At 41.2% G+C, this 23,840-nt stretch overlaps 1 protein-coding gene across 1 annotated transcript; it reads right to left on the bottom strand.

Moving 5' to 3' along the window:
* Positions 1-871: 871 nt before the first annotated feature.
* LOC306642000 (phytanoyl-CoA dioxygenase, peroxisomal) lies at positions 872-19,439 on the bottom strand. Its single transcript, XM_079107317.1, has 9 exons — positions 19,294-19,439; positions 15,869-15,927; positions 14,382-14,492; positions 12,753-12,921; positions 9,079-9,160; positions 7,559-7,740; positions 4,877-5,026; positions 3,115-3,249; positions 872-1,188 (listed from the first exon to the last, which is right to left on the bottom strand). The coding sequence occupies exons 1-9, from the start codon at positions 19,366-19,368 to the stop codon at positions 1,135-1,137; spliced, it is 1,017 nt and encodes a 338-aa protein (XP_078963443.1). The 5' UTR covers positions 19,369-19,439; the 3' UTR covers positions 872-1,134.
* Positions 19,440-23,840: the final 4,401 nt, after the last annotated feature.

Genomic DNA, 23,840 nt, shown 5'->3' with positions numbered 1-23,840 from the left:
AGAGAATACTGATTTTTTTTTGTCTGTGGGGGAATTGGCTTAATTCACTTAGCACGAGTCCCCAGATTCATCCATTTACCAGCGAATGTCATAAAGTCATTCTTTATGGCTGAGTAATATTCAGTTGTGTATATATACCACAACTCCTGTAGCCAATCATCTGTTGAAGGGCACCGAGGCTGGTTCCATAGCTTAGATATTGTGAATTGTACTATATAAACATTGATGTGGCTACATCACTGTAGTATGCTGATTTTAAAACTTTTGGATATGTACTGAGGAGTGGGATAACTTTGTCAAATGGTGGTTCCATTCCTGGTATTTTGAGGAATCTCCATACTTCTTTCCAGAGTGGTTGCACTGCTTCAACTGGTACAGAAATACGGTACTATATTGAAATAAATATTTCAGTCCAGGCTCACTCCCAATTCAGGCTAAAGAATCTTAAAATGTCCTATTCCTCAAAAGATCTTAGGTTTCATTCATAAATACTGAAGGCTTTCAGTTGCCCTGCTTAACAGGAAATACGGGAGAGGTGTCCTTGTCTACATTCCTCAGAAACAAAGGAAAATTTTGGAAAAGATGTTCTCTTTCTGAAGGAGGGTATCTTGGTTGAAGAAGTCTTGGAAGGAAGCTTGTGTCAAAGAATGAAGACCCATCTTATTTTAATCACATGTCCTTTGAACACCATTCACCAAATGTGAATTTACTATGCATGGTTCTAGATTGGAAATCACTCATAACATGAAACGGAGAATTGAGGGCTTCTAGGAGAGGGATGCTTATCTAAATAAATGCACACTGAATTTCAAAGAATTCATTTCTGTCTGGATAAAGAGCTAATTCAATGAAAGGAACTGATTGAACAAACTTAAATCATATACCATGTTTATTAGTTATAATCCCAAACCAGTTTATCTGAAAAGTGTTATATTTCATTTATTGTTTTTACTTCTACTAAAGTAACATCACAACACTGCAAAATTAACTCTACAGAATGAAGTTCCTAATACATGTTTCTTGATTTTGTGCCAAATGATAGAAAAGATTACATCATCCCAATATGAATACATTATCCTTAAACTCCTTCTTTCTTTTGATTTCCTTTAAATAGAGTTATAATTAAGGGTTGTTTCAAAGGTTGGTTCTTTCTCCTTTCACAAGTCGGGCTCGAAACATCGAAATATCCTGGAAATAATACCAACAGAATGAGTGTATGGAATACTTCCATTGGCCTATTCCCACAAGACAAGATATTTATAGCCTCTACAAATGGAAAAAAGAATGCTATTATCACTATATTGATTAGTAAATAAAATAAGTTTAAAACTCCAATTAGCTCTCTTGCCAACAATTAAAATATTGCTAACTGCAGGGAGTCAATGGATCCCCAAGCCGGCAGCCTCACTGATCACAAGTAATGCAGCAGGGTGGGTGGGGTGTGATGCTCAGTCAGAGCACTGCACTACCCTTCTTTCTGCTTATTGTTACTTTACTTGCCTGAACCACTTTGAGGGTACAACTCTGATGAGATCATAGTAGTGAAAATGGTGCCATTGGTACTGGTTTACTTGGGTGTTTGGAGGGGTTACTGGAGATGGAACATAGTACCACTCTCCACTGATCTATATCCCCAGACTTTTACTTTTCATTTTGAGACAGGGTCTCACTAAGTTGCTGAGGCTAGCCTCACTTATAATCCTCCTGCCTCAACCAAACTGGGAAGTAGCTGGGATTACAGGCATGTGCCAAAATGCACCCTGCTTCATTATTAATAAAGTAATTGAAACTGTCTTATTTCTTATTTATTTTGAGCAAACAGCAAGGTATGGTGGAAAGAATGATTTCAGAATTAGGCCTGAAATCTAGCTCTGTTACTTAGGTCAGTCTTTGGGACTCTTAGTTTCTCCTTGACATCAGGTTGCATTACAGACTATTCATTGTGTTCTGGTGAAGAAAATCAGAAATGGAACATGGAAGTTTTTATACATTAGAATTATATTGGTTGGTATTATTCTATTATTCTATTGCTATTCTAATTGTATCTGATAAACTCTAACTTATGAAGTTAACTTAAAAAATACAGGTGCTGTTCATCCAGGACAACCTTCACAAACTTCAAATGTAATGTACAGTCCAGGACCCCTCAGATACCAAAGTCCATGGATGCTCAAGTCTCTTCAATAAGATAACCTCTGAACATCCTCCCATATACTTCAAATCACCTCGAGATTACTCATAGCACCTGGTATAATAGAGCACTAGGTAGTTGCTAGGCTGTATTACATAGGGAATAGTGGTCAGAAAAAAATATCTGTCCATGTTCAGTACTGATGCAGTTTTTTGCAAATAGTGTTATAATATTCTGAATGTGTTTCCAGCATTTCAGCTGGTTGAACCCCCAATCATTGAGCCTTTTCAGAAAAGGGACACATTAGTAGGTTCTAAGGGAGAAGCAAGATCCTCCACCCTGGAAAGCTGTTCCGAAGGTTCCCAGTGGCACTGTGGCATCCCACTGGTTTGCTGTGCCCTACAGCATCCTGGATGAACTCAGTCTCTTGTGGGAAGGGACATGCTTGTACTATCACCATTTCATACAAATAAAATAAAATAGGAATAGCTTCTTGGTTAGAGGTTAAAAGAGTTTGAAGTGTTTTCTATAAAGTGAAGATGTTTATTTTGTTGCCTTGGTTGATTATTTGTCTATTGTTCATCAGCGGCATTAAATGTCCACTACTTAAAAACAAATACTTTACAAATGATATGTATCAATTAGGAAAGCTCATGAAACCTTGTCTAATGCCCTGTATCCATAAGCATTAGTGATCCTTTATCTCTGCTCCATGTACATTATGCCTCTCATAAAACTCCAGTTGCAAATTTACCAATAGCAGCACTGGCTCCAGAATTGCTCTCTGGAGTCTTAAAGGATTTCCTGATGAAAATATTCTTTACCAAAAAAGAAGGCCTGATTGAAGTCCCAAAACTTTATGTTTGCTCCTATGCATTCAGAATTCCCCATATCCTTCATTTCAAATTAAATTAGGGATTGATTAAGCATGTGAAGAAAAGAAACTTGAGACATCTTTACTTGGTTACTTCATGCAAGTGTACCTTCAAGTCCAAGCCACTATCAGTTCTGTAGACTTTATCTGCTATTCCGACAATTTCTTTCTCAATGTTTTCTTGACTGGTGCCCTTCACATCGATGTAGTGGCAATCGGCACTGGCGAAATGGCAGGAAATTGCCTGTGCAGGGTGAACAATTGAAAATGGAGAAAAGCATCCCATAATGCCAACCACCAAGCTAGGAGTTCTCCTTGTAGGGAGTCCATTCTTCCACCCAGGATTTGACCTAAACTGCCGGGCCTGTCCATGGCATCCGAAATCTGCTTCTTTGTAGGTCAGCCTCTCCATCCTGCCCCCCAAGTAAAGGTTGATTAAGAAATTACAAAAGGTTTTGTTACCCAGCTATGAGGTTTATTTTTTTTAAGGTATACATAGGATAGGAGACATAATCACCTAAGTAACACATCTTCACGTTTTTTAAGCCTTCAAGTCTTCCCAGTGAGTGTGTATCTCCCAGTCCTATAAGGGAATGGATCCCCCTGTGGTTCATCTTCTTAGTCATAAACATTAGTTACCCAGTCAAATTTGGGACTGGTGAATATAACAATGGCAATTTTTATAAAAACTTCCTACTTTGCTTCAAATTTTAAACTTCTAGAGTGCAGATTTTTGGGGCAGGCCCAGTGACAAGCAGCCACATCAAGATCCAAGTCAAAAAGAAATATGTGCACTTCTACATCCATATTGTTAGGAAATAATGGTAAATATTCTTCCAAACATTAAAATCAATGAAAAATATGGAAAAATTGTATAATATATTACAGATTAAATCACTATTTACACCTTTGTGCCTGCACTCGATACTTACAGAGCCTGAGAGTTATGCTAGGACAGGCACTTCCTTTAATTTTTGGCATTGTACACAGCATAGATTTTCTGTATTAATTTTGATTTAGTAAAACAGCATTTAACTTGAGGGCTGAGATTTTGGTAGCCCCTTCAATGTTGTCCTCAGGCAAATTTTGCCCCCAACTTGCCTCAGCCTATGCCAGGCCCTGGTAAACCTGGTGCAAATATAAATGACTGAAGTCTGCAACCCTATACTTGGGGTTAAACAGGGATCAGTGGGAACCATAGGGCAAACTTGGAAGCCTCACTGAACCCTAAAGGAGCCTCAGTAGTATGGACAACCATGTTACCATGGGGAAAAGTAAGCTCACAATACTATGAGATCTGCAGAATTTAAGAGAAGTGAGAAATCTCACATTGTGAGGAATTCTGTTAATTTTTAAACGTAAGTGACAAAATTATTTAATTTAAAACACTGAGGCTGGAAGGGGGAAAACATGGCTGCCTGCTAAATCTCATTTCTGAGTAGCCAATTCAGGACCTTTGTTTAGGATCAATACTATTTTCCCACTAAAAATGATATTATAAATTTTCTTCTAGTTCTAGTTACCTTGAGCAATATAAATTCCAAATGTGATTGAGTATTTCAGCCATTGTTTTTGCCTCAGAAAGCAGGTACTGCCCTGAAGCAATTCCACAAATGACCAAGACTCACAAATAACATATTTAGGACCTAAACTCCAGATGCTCCTAAAGGCATCTGGCTTCTGACTGAGTACACAGACACACACACACACACACACACACAATGCACAGGAAAGCAAATATAATTATGGTAAATAAACTGGAAAAAAGTACAGTATTTGAAAAGTCATAACTATTTTACATGTTAACATACCTATGATTTTCTGTTTCAAACCCATTCATCTTTAAATACTGGATCAGAACAGATGCATACCTTCCGGAATCCTTGAGTGTGGTTCTGACCAGATCCATGGATGAGCAAAGGGTGAAAGAAAACAGTGTCTCCCTTCTCCATCACGAGGTGCAGTCGGGCATGGTCTTGGTCATAGTCCTGGATCCCATGGAACATGGAGTTAACTCCACCCTGGAACACATAAGATGGGCAAAGTCTACAGTGGAGGAAGCATAGACAACTCTGTCTATGACTTGACAGGGACAGCAAGGGTCCTCTGACTTCTTCCAAAAGAGAAATATCAAATTAGTTTCTTAAATTAAAAAAAAAAAATGCAAAAGTCTGTCATATGTCTGGCTTTTGAAAGTCACCTGCTGTGGGTACAGTGGTGCACACCTGTGATCCCAGCTACTTGGGAGGCTGAGGCCGGGCATCACAAGGTCAGGGAGCTTAAATAAACTTAGCCAGACCCTGTCTCAAATTAAATTTTTGCAAACAGCTAAGGATATCGCTCAATGACACAAGGCATGCCTACCATGCACAGGTAGGTCCCTGGATTTGAACCCTAGCACTGCAACAAATTAAATTCACAAGTTAATAATAATTTTATTTTTGATCAAATGAGAAAACGTTGAACTTTGTCTACCTTCCCTCATTGAATTATAATCAATCTAGATCAGCATTTACTCTTATTTTGAATGCAGGTGAACAACTTTCTCTTAGGCATTTCTAACCTGAATCTTAACATCCTTGTCCCAGCCTGACATTCTCCTCATCTAGAACTTTGTTCATATCATTCTTGTATTACTGGGGGTGTCTTGCAGAGACTAATTATTCTTCCAAAACAGAATGGTGAAAAGACTCAATTTTTTTGAGCTCAAAGGACTTAGGTCTTACTCAGAGTAAAAAGAGAATAGTAAGTTTAAACACTGTGCCTATTGATAACTATTTCCAAATGTAGCCATTACTCTAGGAAATGGATTATATGTTTATTAAAGAAACTAAAGTGAGAAGCAACTACAGCTGATGAGCCAGTATGCATGTGGGCAGAAGTGTCCCATTCCTCATGCTAAGAGCACCTTCTGGGGAATGACCATTGTCCTACTGCACAATGTTGTGACCTTGGCCCAGTGTCCTTCTTTCTGACCAAGGTGGATATTGACCCCAACTAAGCTAAGCACACCTTCCACTGCCACTGCTGTGAATCTGAACAGCATCTCAGAGACCAGTCTGCTCCCCAAGCCCTGGACACCATTCCCTTCTGCCCAGTCAGCCAGAGCCTCCTTCTGATGCTTGCCTGTCCCTCAACTTTAGTGATGAATTTCACAATTTCCACTTTTCTATCAGGATTCAGACACAAATATTTCCACTGAACACAATCAGGAGTGCAAGAACTCTGAGAGAGAAGCCCTTGAAGCCACATCCTTCATTTCCTGCAGAAGATGACTCAGTCTCCTTGCTGACCACGGCCGCTCTTTCCATTCTGACCATCACCAGGGATTTCAGGATCTTCTGGTCTTGCACAGAAAATGCTGAGAATCTCCTCTCTCGTTTCTCTGCCTCTGGACACCTAAACCTCCAGTGAATTGTGTCCCTGACCTGAGATCATGTTCATGAAGAATGGATTTGACCTTGTTATTCATGGGTGCAGAGGCACCTTAATAGCTCCCCAGCATCTACATTTGAATGCACAAACAAACCCTGACACAGTCATGCAACAGAATACTACTCAGCAGTGGAAAGGAACGAGCTATTGAGACAAGTGTCAGCTTTGTTGAACCTCAAAGTAAATATGCTGAGCAAAAGCAGGCAATAAAAAAAAACAGTGTATGTCACAAGATTATGCTTATACGACATTTTATAATATGCAAACTAATCTATAGGAACAGAAAGCAACTGAGTGGTTGCCTGGGACAGGAGGTGGAAAAGATTCTCTTGTTGTGGTACCAGGTGTGTATGTGTGTGTGTCAAAATGATCAAATTATACACTGAAAATATGTACTACTGTGTGACACTTTCATTAGAAATAAAAACTCTTCCAACTTCCTTAAAAAAAAAAAAAGGAACCCATTCTCTCCATATAACTTCCTGGTGTTAAAGTTTCTTTTTTCAATCAGGTCCTAACCTACCTTTTCAGGCTCTCCTTCCCTTCTATTCACCAAAATGTGCCTCAGCTCCCAGCCTATCTGATCTGTGAGTGCCTCCCATCTTTCCTGATCCTTAGCCAGGTTCACCCTTCCCTTGACCCTCATGCTTCCAATGGAATTTTTCTGTGACAGATAATTCTACCTTGTCCTTCAAGGTTTGGCTCAATCACCACCTCCCACACCTGAGCCTCTGCTGGTCTTCACAGGTGCAAGGAGACAATCCCTCCCACGCTCTGCTCTACCTTGAGAGCCTTCAATCAGAGGCACTTCACACACACTTTGGGGTTGAAGGGTTTATGTCTGACCTCAGCCATTATTAGGCCTCACCATCGCAGATCCTATGCCCCTCCTGCCCAAGTCTCCACACTGGATGACTTTCAAGCACATGTTGAAAGAACAAAGATAATGAACACTTTATCCGATGTCCTTGAACTCCTCCTGATCCTAACTGCAACTTTCAGGACAATGATTGCTGAGAAAGGAAAGCACTCTCATTTCTAAGCTTTTTGTACCTGATGTGTAATAAGAACAGTGAAAGAGATTCTGATCCAGACTCAGTGGTTTAAGACAGACCTACCTCCCACTGGGGGTAGTCATGGGGCTTCAGGGGACCTTTGTGGGTGCCTGGGAGCACAACCAGACAGCCGTTGTTCCGGTCAATGTGTTCCATGGCAGTCCAAGCACAAACAATGAGATTGCTGGGCCTGAAGGGGAAATAGTGCAGATCCTGGTGCAGGGGGTGCCGGGAAGTCTTCTTGCCTGAAATGAGCCTGCTGTCAAAAGGGGCTCCAGCCTCACAGTTCTTATTCTTTGCCTGAATAAAGAAAGCACCAACCTGTGCCTGTAAAAGCAACCACATGAAACACTGCAAAATCAGTCCCAAGAGATCAGCACCAGGCTGATATAGCAATCAACATGGGGCTCGGAATCTATACTTCCTTCTGAGTTTCTGATTGCTGGGTGTTTGCTCTCTTGTCTAGGGAGGTGCACATACCTTATCATCTCTGTTGTGCTTTATTGCTTTGTCACTCTGAATTTGGCACACAGCTAGCATGCAGTAAGAATTAAAAAAAAAAAAAAAAGCTGAAGAATTAAATTAAAGAGAATGTTATAGAGTCAAATTTGAGGTCCCTTCTAAATGACTGATGCCAAAAGTAGCTCCCTAAGGTGGCTTACTTCATGGAGCAATAGGTGTCCTATGTGCAATCAGTGTCCAGTCAGAATCACTGCCCACAGGGACATTTTCCCCAGTTTGATCTTGGAACTTGGTTCCCAAACCAACTCTCCTCACCAGGAAGGCTATCCATGGAAGTAGACATTTAGTGATCCTGAGGTTAGGACCTATCACATAAACTTCTCCCAGCTGTCAAAAGGAACTAAAAGTGGAAAAGAATAAAGCTCTCTCATGGCTGATTTCTGCTACCATTATAGACAAATCTCTCCATGTTTTCTGAAAATCATCACCAGTAGAATCTCTGGGCATGGGTATTAAAATGCAGACACCTGGTATCTCCTTCAGAATTAGTGTCTATGTTAGGACTTAGAATCTAGGTTTCGGCAATCAGAAGGCACCACAAGGACTTGATGTGACTTGTAGTAACTGCTTTCATCCTGGTAGTAATAATGATGTCTTCAGATCAAGAAAGCAGCATCCATGTGATCCTGGCTAAGAATGGCTGGTGAAGATCAGAGATGTTCATTAGAAGGATTATGATACAAGAACACACAGGGCTGGGGTTGTGGCTCAGTGGCAGAGTGCTTGCCTAGCATGTGCCAGGCCCTGGGTTCGATTCTCAGCATCACATATAAATAAATGAATAAAATAAAATTAAAAAAAAAAAAAAGAACAGACACATTTCTTAAACTGCCATTTCAGAGAGCCAGTCATCTGAAAATTTAGCAATAACGTATCTGAAATACTATTATACTCCAAAGTTGATAAAACATGAGCTATTTTAAGACTTAAACAAAAGCACTCACATTCACTCACCCAAAATTTGACAGTTACACACATGGCTAGGGCTAGAACAACTACTCTACCTATTTTAATTCAACAATCTGTATTTTTCTTGCCTCTCTTTAATAAAAGCACTTTACCAGTATCTGGAGGTTTGTTTATCAGCATTGTGTGCATGGCCATAATATTGGGTCCAGTGAAGCACTCCACATACTTCAGAACCTGAGAAAAGGCAGAAGAAAAAAATCCTCATGGGAAATCAGAAGTATAGGAAGAGGCATAAAGTATCTACACGAGAACCAAAATGGCAACAGTAAAAACACCAATTGGTATTTCCTAATCCGGCCAAGCATGCGTACCTCAGAGTTGAAAATCATTCTAAATTTCCAATGCTACAAATTAAACAGTACTTTTTCGAGCAAGCTTGGAGTGCATTCCAATGAGGGTGGCCATTCTCTCAACAACTCTTCCCTGAGGTTCATGAAGCAAGCACAGTAATGACCAGAGGTGGACCAAGAGTGAACAAGAAAAGCAGGGCCCTGATCCCATGGAGTTAGGCCCTTCAGAAGAAAGAAAAGTAGGAAATCTGAACATCGTGGATGGTAGTGCTTCATCCACCATGAGATGGCTCTGTCTTCAAGTTCTATCTGTGATCGCTTGAAGACTTCCATTCCCATCACACACTGGAGGTGGGAAGCACTGATGGTGGAGGGCCATTTTCCCTGGGCCTTCTGTCCAGGGTGCTGGACTGCACATTCCTGGGGACTTACCTGTGCAGTCTGCCTTCAGAAGTCAAACACTTTGACAGCATCTGGTTACAATTTTCCATAAGTACTATATGGAAGTCTCTTTCAAAACTATTCTAAACAAGTGGTTAGGAGACCATAGTGCTAAAACATGGGAGTGTACAAACACACTTGAGGATGCAGGAACTAATTCCACAAAACACACAAAGAGCTCACAGCAAGTGGAGCTTCAGTAGAGAGGGGCTGCTTCTCATGTTGTGCCCTTCTGTACTGCTTGGGTGTTTTTAGATATAAGAAATACCCTTAAAAAAAGAACAATTTTTTAAAATTTATTTTTATTGTAAACAAATGGGATACGTATTGTTTCTGTTTGTACATGGAGTAACAGCATACCATTTGCGTAATCATACATTCACATATGGTAATGAGGTTTGATTCATTCTGTTATTTTTTTCTCCCCCCCAACTCCTCTTTTCCCTCTATACAGTCCCTCCTTCCTCCATTCTTGCCCCCTCCAACCCCCCTTTATGTGTCATCATCCATTATCAGTGAGATCATTCATCTTTTGGATTTTTGAGATTGGCTTATCTCACTTAACATGATATTCTCCAATTTCATCCATTTGCCTGCAAATGCCATAATTTTATTATTCTTTATAGCTGAGTAATATTCCATTGTGTACATATATATATATATATATATATATATATATATATATATATATATATATAACACAGTTTCTTTATCCATTCATCAATTGAAGGACATCTAGGTTGGTTCCACAGTCTGGCTATTGTGAACTGAGCAGCTATGAACATTGATATGGCTGTATCTCTGTAGTATGCTGATTTTAAGTCCTTTGGGTATAGGCCGAGGAGTGGGATAGCAGGGTCAAATGGTGGGTCCATTCCAAGTTTTCTGAGGATTCTCCACATTGCTTTCCAGAGTGGCTGCACTAATTTGCAACCCCACCAGCAATGTATGAATGTACCTTTTTCCCCACATCCTCTCCAACACCTATTGTTGCTTGTATTCTTGATAATCGCCATTCTAATTGGGGTGAGATGGAATCTTAGGGTAGTTCTGATTTGCATTTCTCTTATTACTAAACATGGTGAACATTTTTTCATGTTTGTTGATTGCTTGTGAATCTTCTTCTGTGAAGCGTCTGTTCATATCCTTAGCCCATTTGTTGATTGAGTTATTTGTATTCTTGGTGTAAAGTTTTTGAGTTCTTTATATATTCTGGAAATTAGTGCTCTATCTGAAGTATGAGTGGCAAAGATATTCTCCCACTCTGTAGGTTCTCTCTTCGCACTGCTGATAGTTTCCTTTGCTGAGAGAAAGCATTTTAGTTTGAATCTATCCCAGTTGTTGATTCTTGCTTTTATTTCTTGTGCTATGGGAGTCCTGTTAAGGAAGTCTGATCCTAAGCCAACATGTTGAAGATTTGGACCTACTTTTTCTTCTATAAGATTCAGGGTCTCTGGTCTGATTTCAAGGTCCTTGATTCATTGTGAGTTGAGTTTTGTGCAGGGTGAGAGATAGGGGTTTAGTTTCATTCTGTTGCATATGGATTTCCAGTTTTCCCAGCACCATTTGTTGAAGAGGCTATCTTTTCTCCATTGCATATTTTTGGCACCTTTGTCTAGTATGAGAAAATTGTATTTATTTGGGTTTGTGTCCGTGTCCTCTATTCTGTACCATTGATCTATCTGTATATGTTGGTGCCAATACCATGCTGTTTTTGTTACTATTGTTTTGTAGTATAGTTGAAGTTCTGGTATTGCAATACCCCCTGTTTCATTCTTCTTGCTAAGGATTTCTTTAGCTATTCTGAGTTTCTTATTCTTCCAGATGAATTTCATGATTGCTTGCTCTATTTCTGTAAGGTTCATCATTGGGATTTTAATTGAAATTGCATTGAATCTGTATAGCACTTTTGGTAGTATAGCCATTTTGACAATATTAATTCTGCCTATCCAAGAACATGGGAGATCTTTCCTTCTTCTAAGGTCTTCCTCAATTTCTTTCTTCAATGTTTTGTAGTTTTAATTGTAGAGATCTTTTACCTCTTTGTTTAAATTGATTCCCAAGTATTTCATTTTTTTTGAGGCTATTGCAAATGGAGTTGTTTTCCTCATTTCCCTTTCAACGGTTTCATCAGTTACATATAAAAATGCTTTAGATTTATGCGTGTTGATTTTATAGCCTGCTATTTTGCTGAATTCATTGATGAGGTCTAGAAGTTTTCTGGAGGAGGTTCTTGGATCCTCTAAATATAGAATCATGTCATCCGCAAATAGTGACAGCTTGTTTCTCTTAAAAAAGAACAATTTTTAATAAAATTAATTTAAGTCAAGCCTATTGACACATGCCTGTTATCCATCGGATCTGGAGGCTGAGGCAGGAAAATCCTAAGTTCAAGGCCAACCACAACCACAGCATGACCCTTTCTCAAAACAATGAATATAAAGGGTTGGGAGTGTAGTCTAGTAATGAAGTAGTTCAATCCAGAGTTCAATCCAGTATCACAAATAAATAAAATTAAATAAAAACTATTTTATATTTAAAAGCAAATTCATCCAACTGAACGCATTTATGAAACAAATAGAAAAGTAGATAGGTTTACAAATGCAGCCTCATGATTTCACCCCTGTTGATATTGAGTCTTGGAGGGCACTTCCTCTTTAACACAGAATTCCTCTCTTTCTTAGAAAAAGATAATTTGCATACTCCACAGAAGCATTTCTCAATCTTGGTGCTATTGGTATCTTGGGTAGATAGTTCTTGGGGAAAGAGCTCCTCTGTGCATCAAAGGATCTCTGCCCCATTACCTGCATCCTTGGTCCCTACCCACTTGGAGTCACTAGTGAGTGCACCACGATGCCAGTACCACCACCAGGAAGTCTTGAGCCAATATCCACTGGGGGCAAAATCACCCCCAGCTGAGAACCACCACTCTAGCACCGTGGATAGGAAGGGATAGCTCCAGTACAACCATCAGGTCTTGGGCAGACAGACCTGCAGGCTGGCTGTGAGGGAGAAAACAAAGAGCAGTCTCTAACCTCGGGCAGAGTGCAGAATCTAAAGAGCTCCTCGTCTTCCTGGAAATCTTGGACCTTTGAGATTGTTTTCTCACTTGGAATGTATTCTGATTTTGCAATGGTCACATCTCTCATTACCATTAGTCCTTCTGGTTTTGACTCTCCTCTGCAGATCTTTTCAAATTCAACCCTAGAAAATTAAGTTTATAAACAATGTCATGACCTCTGCTCCAAGCCCCTGGTTGGTCCTCACCTGTGCAAAGATTTACAAATTCAGAAGAACATTCTCTTGACTAAGTCAGCGCTCAGTCCTAATTGAGGGAGGGAGAAGAGGATGGCCAACTCAGAAGTCCTGGCCTCCTAGCTATAATCCACTGCCAGGATGAAAATATTGCTTTGCTTAACACACCAGTAGGGAAATACTTTTCTGATTATATTGCAATAATAGAGGCTGAGTATGTCTTATCTGAAATACCTAGAACTAGAAATATTTCAGATCACAAGTCTTTTTGGATTTTGGAATATTGACATATACATAATGAGCTGGTTATGGTGGCACATGACTAGAATCCCAGAGACTCAGGAGGTGAGGCTTCCGGAATGTAAGTTTGAGGCCAGGCTATGCAATTTAGCAAGACTGTGTCTTGAAATAAAATATACAAAGGGTGGGGATGGAACTTTGTGTTAAAGCTTCCCTGGGTTCAAATCCAAGCACTGAAAATAATAATAATCTTACTAACAAAAATAAAAATGGAATAGCCTGAAGATGACACTAAGGCTCATCACAAAATTAATTTATGTCTCCTGTATACCTTTTACACATAATTTGAAGGTAATTTTATTCAATATTGTTAGTGTGTCTGTGTTGTGACCATGACCATCACATGAGCCATGTGTGGAATTTTCCCCTTGGGACATCATCTTGGTGTTCAATGATTTGGATATTGAATTTTCTGGTAAGTGATGCTTGTCCTCTAATAGCAAACACTCCTGTAGCAACCACCTGAAGCCAGGCCCCGATCTTGGTGCTCTCCATAGATTTTACCTTATTTTATCCCAAACATACTACTAGATCAGTCCTATCACTGTGCCCATTTACAGAGGAGTACACACAGGTAGGGAAAACTCAGTTGATGGAGGGACACATCATAATAAGCAGTGGAGCTGAGATGAGGGTCAGACAGTCTGCCTCCAGGGCCCAGGCTCCTAAACACTTCCCCACAAACCACGTCACTCAAAAACATCTGAACATGCAGAGGCTAATCTAACTTGTGTTCCCATTGCATATGTATAATACATATTTATACGTTTTTAAGGACAAATTGCAATTATACATAACGTTGGGATTCATTGTGATACAGTCATACCTGCAGAGAGCCTCATTTGGTCAATTTCATTTCCCAGCACCTCCCCTTCCTACCCTCCTCCATCCCATCAGCCCCTTTCCTGTGCTCCATGGATCTCCCTTCTATTGTCATGAGACCTCTTTTCCCCTTGCTTCTCTCCAGTTGCCACATATGACAGAAAACAACCCTTGACTCTGAGTCTGCCTTGCTGCACTTCACATGATGTCCTCCTGTTCCATCCATTTCCCTTCAACAACTGCCGTAACACATGGTTTTTGTAAAATAACCAAGAGTATTACTGTACCTAAAGCGTTGAATATCAGCGTCAGACACTAGATTTTTAATAACAAGAAATCCATTTTCTTCATAAAATTTTCTCTGTTCCAGGCTTAACACATCATTATCCAAAGTATATCTACAGGAGAAAAAGGCACCAAATTAGTCCAAATCTCAAATTACAACCTAACATTATGTAACAAGAACCCCCAAAATGTTCATACTCTTTAAAACAATACTTTGAACCTATTCAATTTCAGGGCCTTTAAAAGTTTGAAAACCAGATCCAAAACATTAAAAATGGTCACAAAATGTACATTAATTGAAGAAAAATTAACTAATGACATTATATCCACTCGATGGAACATGACTCAGGCATTAAAAGTAAAGGACACAAGAATGTGGATGACACACATTATAACAAGATGCAATTATAATAATGTAAACACAATACTTTTTTGTGAAAAGGAAACTGCTGAGAAATACAACAAAAAAATTTTTGCCAAACAGGGATTGTCTTTGAACAATGAAATATGGATGATTTTTTAAATTCTAGTTCTCTGATTTTGAATTTTTTCTACAGTGCATGTATATGATTTTCTGTTTTCAAATTAATTCAATGAATTTTATATTTTCAATTTAATCAATACATTCTCAGAAGTAATCAATGTAACAAACACCAAAATCAGAGTAGAACAAACAAGCAAACGCAAATCACCCATCTCTTAAGATCGAAATTTGGCTATAACGATATTTATGAAGGTCAAGGTCTTCCCCTTAAAAGTGATTTAAGATAATAATCCTGGACAGGCACAGCAGTGCAGGATTGTAATTCCAAAGATTCAGGAGACTGAGGGAGGAGGATGACAAGTTCTAAGCCAGTCACAGCCATTAAGGGAGACACTAAGCACCATGTCCAGACCCTGTCTGAAAATAAAAAGTAGAAAGGACTCAGGATGCAGCTCGGTACTAAGTCACCATGGGTTTAATCCATAGTATGAAAAAAAAAAAAAAAAAGATAATACACTTGCCAGACATGGCAGTAAACACATCTTTAATTCCAGCTACTCAGGAAGCTGAGGCAGGTACAGTGCCTGAGCCCTGGAGTCCAAAAATAAATAAAGAGAAGAAAGAAAAAGAATGAGAAGAAGAGGAAGAAGGAGAAGAAAAAAAGAGAAGATGTAAGTATGTAAACCAAAAAATTATCTAATATTTCAGTTTAACCAAACTATAAGCTAATTTAACTGTGAGAACTTGTGGTTGCATTTTCAAAACTCAGATTATTAATTTTCTGCTATTTTCTTCTTTCTGAATTTTAGAAAAAATATAGAAAATTAAAGTCAAGATCATCAAAAGTATCCACAATTCTACTAATAAGAACAAATTCTGGAAATAGAGAATGTACATATCAAATTTTAATCAAGCAACATATTATATTAGACATCACATCCAAGTTACCAATGGAAAAGCATTAATATACATAATAGCATTACCATTAAAATTACATCTACTTACTGGAATTGCTGAGGGTGGAAACTGGCAGGGGCAATAGGCCCTGAAGTAGGCTGAGCTACCTAGGATGTGAATTAAGGCAAACAGTGTAAAATATGGGGGTCAACCTTGTCTAGAAACAACCACCTGCGCTGGGGTAGTTCTCACAGGACAGGAGTTCCCTAAACAGACACCAGATGCTCAGGTCTCCCACATCAGCCTGACAGGTACGCACGCTTGCTGCTTTAGGTCCTTTCATTTATATCACTTTGTTTCATGATCACAATAATCTGGGGAGGTGGCAGGAAGATCAGGGGCTTTACTGTCATTCCTGCTGTTGCACCAGGAAACCTGGGCCTGGAGACCTCAGTGATGGTCAAGGTCATCCAGAGGGGAATGGCTGAGCCAGGACAGGACTCACACTCTACTCCACAGCTTCAGCCTGTCTTAATCCATGTGAGACCGCCTTCTAGGAAAACACTGAATGAGAACAAATCCGAAGTTCAGCTCTAGAAGTAAGGAGAGAACAGGAAGTATTCACAAAAGGCATTTAACTAAGTTGGACCTCACTCTAAAATACTAGAAAGTTTAACTGGTCTTGGGGTGGGGGGAAGGGTAGAGTCTATAAAATAAGTAATGATTCCAAGAATAACACAAGCTTCACAGTGTAGTCTAACTTTAAATATGTGTAAGGACTAAACATTCTTTTTCTAAGGTCTCTTTTCCAAACTACAGATTATTGACACAGCCTCTGCTTGTTTCTATTGTTTTCTCATGTTTCTTTAGCTAAAAGAGTTCCTTTCAGAGTGTCACTTCTCATACACATTATCATTTCTTAAGTGACGACTCTATGGAATGTGGTGACAGTGTCATAGTCCAGGAAGGGTGCAAGCCAAGAGTCAGAATTATGAGCTCCTGTCTGCTCTCTCAGAGGCAGAGGGGTTAACACCCTGGGTCAGCTTCTCTCAGCAAATTGTCATTGCAAAGACGCTCAGGTCTCCAAGATCTCCTCTCCACTATTCCTGCACCATGGTTTCTTTCTTCTTATTGTTCTTGGAGAGATTTTTAATGATGTAGACATGTTTATGATCTAAAGTTAGATGAGAGAAATAGTTACAAAAAATCATGTTTTATTCCTGCTTATGTAATACATATGCAAATGAGTGGAAAACGATAAAAAGTTGTAACTAGTAGATGAGTTATATGTTTTTATTTTCCCCTTTCTACTTTTTTCTTAAAAAAAAAAAAAACACACATGACATTTTATACTTGAAAAATGATGAATCCTAACTCCAAAATCTACCATTTTGAGAAACAATGTATGCTGGAAAAAAAAAAAAAAAACTTCCACAAAACTCCCAGAATTCTAAGATGAAAAGAAATTCACTGCAAATCTTGGCCCATGTTGTCCAAGATTATAGCCACCAGCCACCTCTGGCTATATAAGCTGAGATTAATTCAATATCAAAATGCAGTCCCTTAACTGCACTGTTCCTATTTCAATGGCTCAATTGCCACATGTGTCTAGGCTACCGTAGTGAATAGTCCAGGCATCATTACAGAAAGCCATTTTCACAAGTGCTGATATAGAAAATGTCCATGAAAAAACTAATCCCTAAGTTCAGCACTATTATAATCAAAACAAGCAATGTCACAAAATTCAATTTTAAAAAATATTGAGAAGGCTAGAAATGTAGCTCAGTGGTAGAGCACTTGCCTAGCATGTACCACACCTTGGGTTCCGTCCCCAGAATGGCAGGGAGGGAAAATAAAGCATTCAGAGACTGGACCAAGAAACCTCAATTCTACTCCTAAATATAACCAGTCCCAATGTATCAGTGACTCCCAATATTTAGCCTGCATCACAAGTACATAGATAAAAGAGACCTTACGGCCCCATCCCTAGATTCTGATTCTGCAGTCTGAGTTGAGTCATAGATTTTGCATTCCCCATCCTCTTGGGTTGAAACTCAGGGCCCTAGAGTACTAGGCAAGCCCTCTACCACTGAGCTACACCTGCAGAGCAGAAGTGCATTCCTCACAAGATCTTCTGACAACGTCCTAGGGGATGCTGATGCCACCCGTCCAAGGACCACACTATGACAAACATAGCCATCAGCCACCCCTGGCTATTTAAGCTGAAATTAATTTGATGCCACCCGTCCAAGGACCACACTATGACAAACATAGCCATCAGCCACCCCTGGCTATTTAAGCTGAAATTAATTTAATGTAAAAATGCAGTCCTGCAATGAAATTAACTGGTTTAGTTAAATGACTGGTTCAAATTTTTAATTTCTCCTAGTCTCTGTTTCTCATCTGTAAAATCAGGTGACATCCTCACCTGGGGTCTCGTTATCATTCTATGCACAAACTTTAAACTTGCAATGTTCTCCCACACTGCTGCTGGGAAACCCAGTGGGAAGAGCAACAGTGAGTGTCCAAGAAACAGCTGTTAGAATCACTCTTAGGACACAAGTCAGGGTGTTAACATAAAGCAGAAGAGAGCCTACTGACCTAGGAAAACCTCCAGGCAGTTTCCTACAGAGCTTCCAAAAGCACGCCCTGAATGAGAAGGCTTAACCTGAGCAGGCAAAGCAGCTCAAGAAAGCGCTTCCATTCGCGGGTCCTGTTCACAGTAACATTTCTGGGTCTGCTCCTCCCCTACGAGCTGACACACACGATCCTCTGGGATTCGCTTCTGCAGACTCAAGGAGGCCTCGGGCTCACAATTCTAAGTCCTTGTCCCAGAGACCACTGCGGGACTCTGGCATGGTCCCCAAGTCCCAGAGGCCGCCACAGTGCACAGAGCTCTCCTGGGAAGGAAAGCAGTCCAAGAACAGGTTGAGCAAGAGTTCCACCTCCAGGGGTGGCCCAGAGCAGTGCCATACGTCCAGCTCCCACCTCTTCAGCCCTTCAGAGGATTGGCACTCCCTCCTGAGAGAATTCTAGTGGCCTGTCCCCTAGGTCCCTTCTGGGCAGCTCTGGGCTCCTGTGCACAGTGACTGTCCTCGGGCATTTCTTGGTCTCCGGGCATTCGCGGAGGTCGTGCACACCGCGTGCAGAACAGGACAATGCTGTGACTATGGCAAGGACTCCTTTGGGACCCCAATCCTCCCCTTACTCTTCACCAAGCGAGAAGCCGCAGGCCATAAAGAGGACCAGAAGGTGGAGCGACGCGATTGCAGCCACCGAAACCAGGGCAGTCACGCGCCCGATGGCCCGGAAAGAGGCTTTTGGGGACGTGGGGCCAACAGCGCCTGGAGACCCAGCCTCCACCCCGCTCCCTGGAACCTGTTTTGAGATGGAACCTTGGCAGGGATAGCAGCGCGGAGAACGGCGAAGGGCTAGGGAAGTGACCGTCCTGCGACCACTCGGGCCCAGGGCCAATTCCAAGGCCAAGCTGCTGTGCCCCATCTGGCCCGAGCCCCGCTAGGCCTGAAGGATACCACAGCCCGGGCCGAGGAGCCGCCGAGGTGCCCCAGAATCACCCGCAGGCGTGCGCCGGCGCGCTGCTGCTCCATGGCGGCGGCGAGGACACCGACTGGCAGGGCCTGCGCCCCACTGCATTTCCGGGCCGCCCCGCCTCCGGGAGAGAGAGGGCTGCGCTGCGGCCCCGCGCGACTCCGGGAGCTCCGCCTCCAGGGCGAGGCCCGCGGGGAGTGCCAGAGACGCCCTGGGTCACCTGGCCAGCGCGGTGCTCCTGTCGCCTGTGCTCCTTCTCAGGAGGCCTGTTTCCAACCCACAGGGACCTCCCTGCGGGACCTGAGCCACACTCATAACTTCATAGCTTCAGTCCGTCAACAGCCACGCACGCGATTGTTCTTGCCACTGCTACACCGTGAAATTCAAATGTTTATCACTAAACATCGCTTGTGCTTTTCAAAAGAGACTTCATTTACTGCGTGGCCAGCCCAAAGTAAGAGTTTCGCTGGTCATTTTTTTTTAAGCGTATGGAACAAACAACTCCCAGAAAAGGTTGCTACAGTCTAGCATAATTTAAATTTTCTTACAGAATTAAAATTCTTCTTGGAAGGGCTCTTTGTAAAATCTATTGTAATATCTGCAGAAGATTGACATTGCATCTGCCCTCTTTTTCCTCTCATTTTTTCATTGTTTCTTTATCAAGTAGTTTCTCCCAGAATAATGTTCCTTGTAAACATGTTATCATGTCTTTAATGGAGTCTTTACATAATTTGGTGACAGTTCCATAGTGCACTGTGATCATCAGCCCATCAGATATTTCCTGTTTGTCCAGAGGGAACATCAGCCTCTGGATCATGGCCTGGCCCTTGGACTTCACCTTTGGGTTCTTTATACCTTCCCCATAACATTCTTTACTTGTGTCCCAGAGTCCAGAGTCCTGCTCACAGAAGGACCCAGTGTCACAGGAGAGTGAGGAGCTAAAGCTCCACACTTCAGGTCTGGGGTCCTCACAGAAAAAAATCTAAAGTCAGACAGAAGACTGTCACAGAAAAGGGATGAGGGAGCTGGGAATGTCACTCAGTGACAGAGCAACTGCCTAGCATGATCCTGGCCCTGAGGGGAATCCCCTGCATCAGAAACCATAAAACAATTAAACAGTGTGTTATAGTCCCAAGTGTAAAATATATATCCCTGAGTCCTTACTGATATAAATATATGATTAAATGAATGAATTAAGTCAATAAATTATGGAAATAGACATAAATAAATGGAGCAGAGGAGACAAACCTCCTTGACAGAAGAATTCCAAATATCTCCTGTAGATATTCCATCCTTGAGGAAGGGGAACATAAATCCTCATTACCAAGGGATATAGTGTGGAGTACATTTACAGGAAGAGGCTGAAACACTACCTCAGTCAAGGGATCCAGGTCAAGTCAATAGTCGTAAGTGAAGTTGAACACATGGACCCTTAGTGTGTTGTGACATTGCCACTTCCCCCTGTGTCTCCCTGCCAAAACCCAATACCCTAACCTAATCATGAAGAAAACATCAGAAAAATGCATGGGGAGGAACACCTGTGCAGGCCTCAAAACTGTCCACATCACCAAAAACACGGAAATTTGGAGAAACTAGACACTCATAGCCAGGAGGGCAGCTCTGAAGCTGAGGCCACACCTGAAGGCTATCTACCAACAGAGCCTCCAGCCACTGAGAATATGTTCTTTTTCCTGAAAGGAACCTGGGGGGTGCAGCATTTTGTCCTGTTGATCCCCTACAATGATCCTAGCAGGTAGCCAGTTGTTCCTGTGTCTTAGCTGAGGAAACAGGCTCGGACAAGTTAATTGCTAGTAAGTGGCAGAGCCAGAATCAGTGGCCTTCCTCCTTTCCATGCAAACACTCCCCATCCAAAGCATCCACATGGAAGATCATCTGCCCTTCAGGGAAGTATGATGATTGTCCCAGCTTTGTTTACAAAGTGTCCCCTTGGAGAAAAAAACCCTGCCTGTTTTATCCCACCTGTGGCCCTCTTAGACATGGAAGGCAGCTTTGTGATGTACTGTCTCCCAGTCATGCCACCAGCTCAGTCATAGGCCAATCTGACCCTCCAGGATTAAATCTAATTGTTCCCCAAACAGATTCCACCACTGAGTCATTGTGAAGTCAAGGTCATCTTTCCATTGTCTGTGGAAGTCTGAACTGAGGATGTTATTTTGGTCAAATGTATCAAACCCAACCCCCTCTCATTCCCAGGCACATGGCGACGACTGGGCATGGCACATGCCTGAAATCCAGGTTACCTGGGAGACGGTGGCAGGGGCATCACAAGTTCAAGGCTAGCCTGGGCAATTTAGCAAGACCCTGTTTCAAAATAAAAATGCAAAGGGCCAGGATGTTGCCAAGTGGTAGAGGACTGGTTCAATCCCCAGCGACAGAAAACACGCAAACAAATAATAAGATGGCTCATTTTATGGTATAGATATTTTTATCTCAATTTTATATAGTAAAGAGAACACCGGAGTAAAGGGGGGAGCTCCAAGCACATTCATATGAGCAAAGGCCTCTAGCTTTCCTCAACTCTGAGATCCAGAGTTCTAGGAAGAAAGTTATTGTTTTATTTTGTGCTTTGAACATAAACTTTGGGATTTCTCTCTGGTGAAATAAACAGCCCAGAACAGATCCCCTTCCACTGAGCAGCCAGGCTTCTCCTCATTCTGCCAAGCTCTTCCTGTCCCATCTCTTCATGTTCTAGCAGAGGTTCCCTCCCACCCCTTGCAAGAAGGATACACATGGGTGACAAGCAGCCCTAGTCATCCTGCCCTCATTCCCCTTCCCACTACAGAATGGGCGCTTGTTATGTTAACTAATGGACAGAAGGGACACAGAGGGGATGAGAAATGCATGTCTCCTGATTGGAGAGTTGAGAAACTGTGCTGTTTTCCTTGTGAAGTTTGGTTTGTCAATAGGAGGTCAAGAGGGCACCTGGGCCTGTGATTGTAATCATAGCAACTCAGGAGGTCCAAGCAGGAGGAACGAATCCAGGTTGAAAGTAGGTGGAACTTTATTATAGACCAAGGCAGCGCTCACTGCAAGCTGTTTGCCCTGGCATTCCTTATTTACATTATAGTTCCCCCTATTCTAGGACCAGCTTCCCTAGGCCCTCTTAATGATTCTCTCGCCTTCTCTCCTTTCCAGCTGGGGCTAGGAAACTAACAAACATAGAAACACAAGACTTAGGAAAACCTCAGCTGAGCAGAATGACAAGAAAGGCACCAGCTGTTGCTTTATTACTGAGGCCCTAATTTGAACTTTTGAAAATAAGGACCAGGTCTCCTTGCTGCCCTCAAGTGATACGAAAATGCCGTGCTGCTATATTGTAATAAATCCCCAGTTCAGGCTCACTCCCAGTTCAGGCTGAAGTATCCTTAAATGTCTAAAATGTCCCTGTTCCTCAAAACAGCTTAGGTTTCATTCATAAATGCTGAAGGCTTTCAGTTGCCCTGCTTAACAGGAAATACAGGGGAAGATGCCATTGTCTACATTCCTTAGGAAAAAAGGAAAAGATATTGTGTTTTTGCAGGAGAGTAACTGGGTTGAAGAAGTCTTTGGAAGGAAACTTGTGTCAGAGAAGCAGAAGCCATCCTTATTCTGATCCCATGATGTCTTTTGTACACCTTTCACTAAATGTGAATATACTATGCAATGTTCTAGATAGGAAATCCCTCATGACATGAAATCAGGAGGTGGTGGATTTACTAGGAAAGGGTGGTAGGTTTACCAGGAGAGGGATGCTTATCTGAGTGCACAGTGGGTTTCCAAAAATACACTGTCTGAATAAAGAGCAAATTCAATGAAAGGAGCTCACTAAATTTGCTTAAATCATATACCATCTTTATTAGTTATAATCCCAAATCATTTTTTCCTAAAACAGTAATATTTCATTAAGGTCATGGCACTGCAAAACTAACTCTACACAATAAAGTCCCCAATACACGTTTCTTGATTTTTTTAATAAGTGTTAGATTACATCATCCCAATACAAAAACATGTTCCTAAGACTCCTTTTTATTTCCTTTAAAAGAGATAAAATTAAGGACTGTTTCAAAGGTTGGTTCCTTCTCCTTTCACAAGTTGGGCTAGAAACATGAATACATCCTGGGAATAATCCAGACAGAAGGAGTTTATAGAATACTTCCATTGATCTATTCCCTAAAAGACAAGAGATTTCTAGCCTCTACAAATGATTAAATAGCAAAGCTATTTTTTAAAAGCTAGTTAAAAACTACATTCATATTGACTAGTAAATAAAACAAGTTTTGAAATTCCAATTAATTCTCTTGCCAACATTAATTCATTGCCAATGTCAGTGCTAACTGCACAGAGTCAATGGATCCCCAAGCAGGCAGCCCCACTGATCACAGGTAATGCACCTGGGTGGGTGGGGTGTGTTGCTCACTCAGAGCACTGCACTACCCTTCTCTCTGCTTATCTTTACTTGCCTGAACCACTTTCAAGGTGCAACTCTGATAAGATCATAGAGGTGAAAATGGTGCTGTGCGTACTGGTTTAC

This window comes from Sciurus vulgaris, assembly GCF_902686455.1.
Source record: "Sciurus vulgaris genome assembly, chromosome: 12".
Lineage (NCBI taxonomy): Eukaryota > Metazoa > Chordata > Mammalia > Rodentia > Sciuridae > Sciurus > Sciurus vulgaris.
This window is presented reverse-complemented; position numbering and strand designations above follow the sequence as displayed.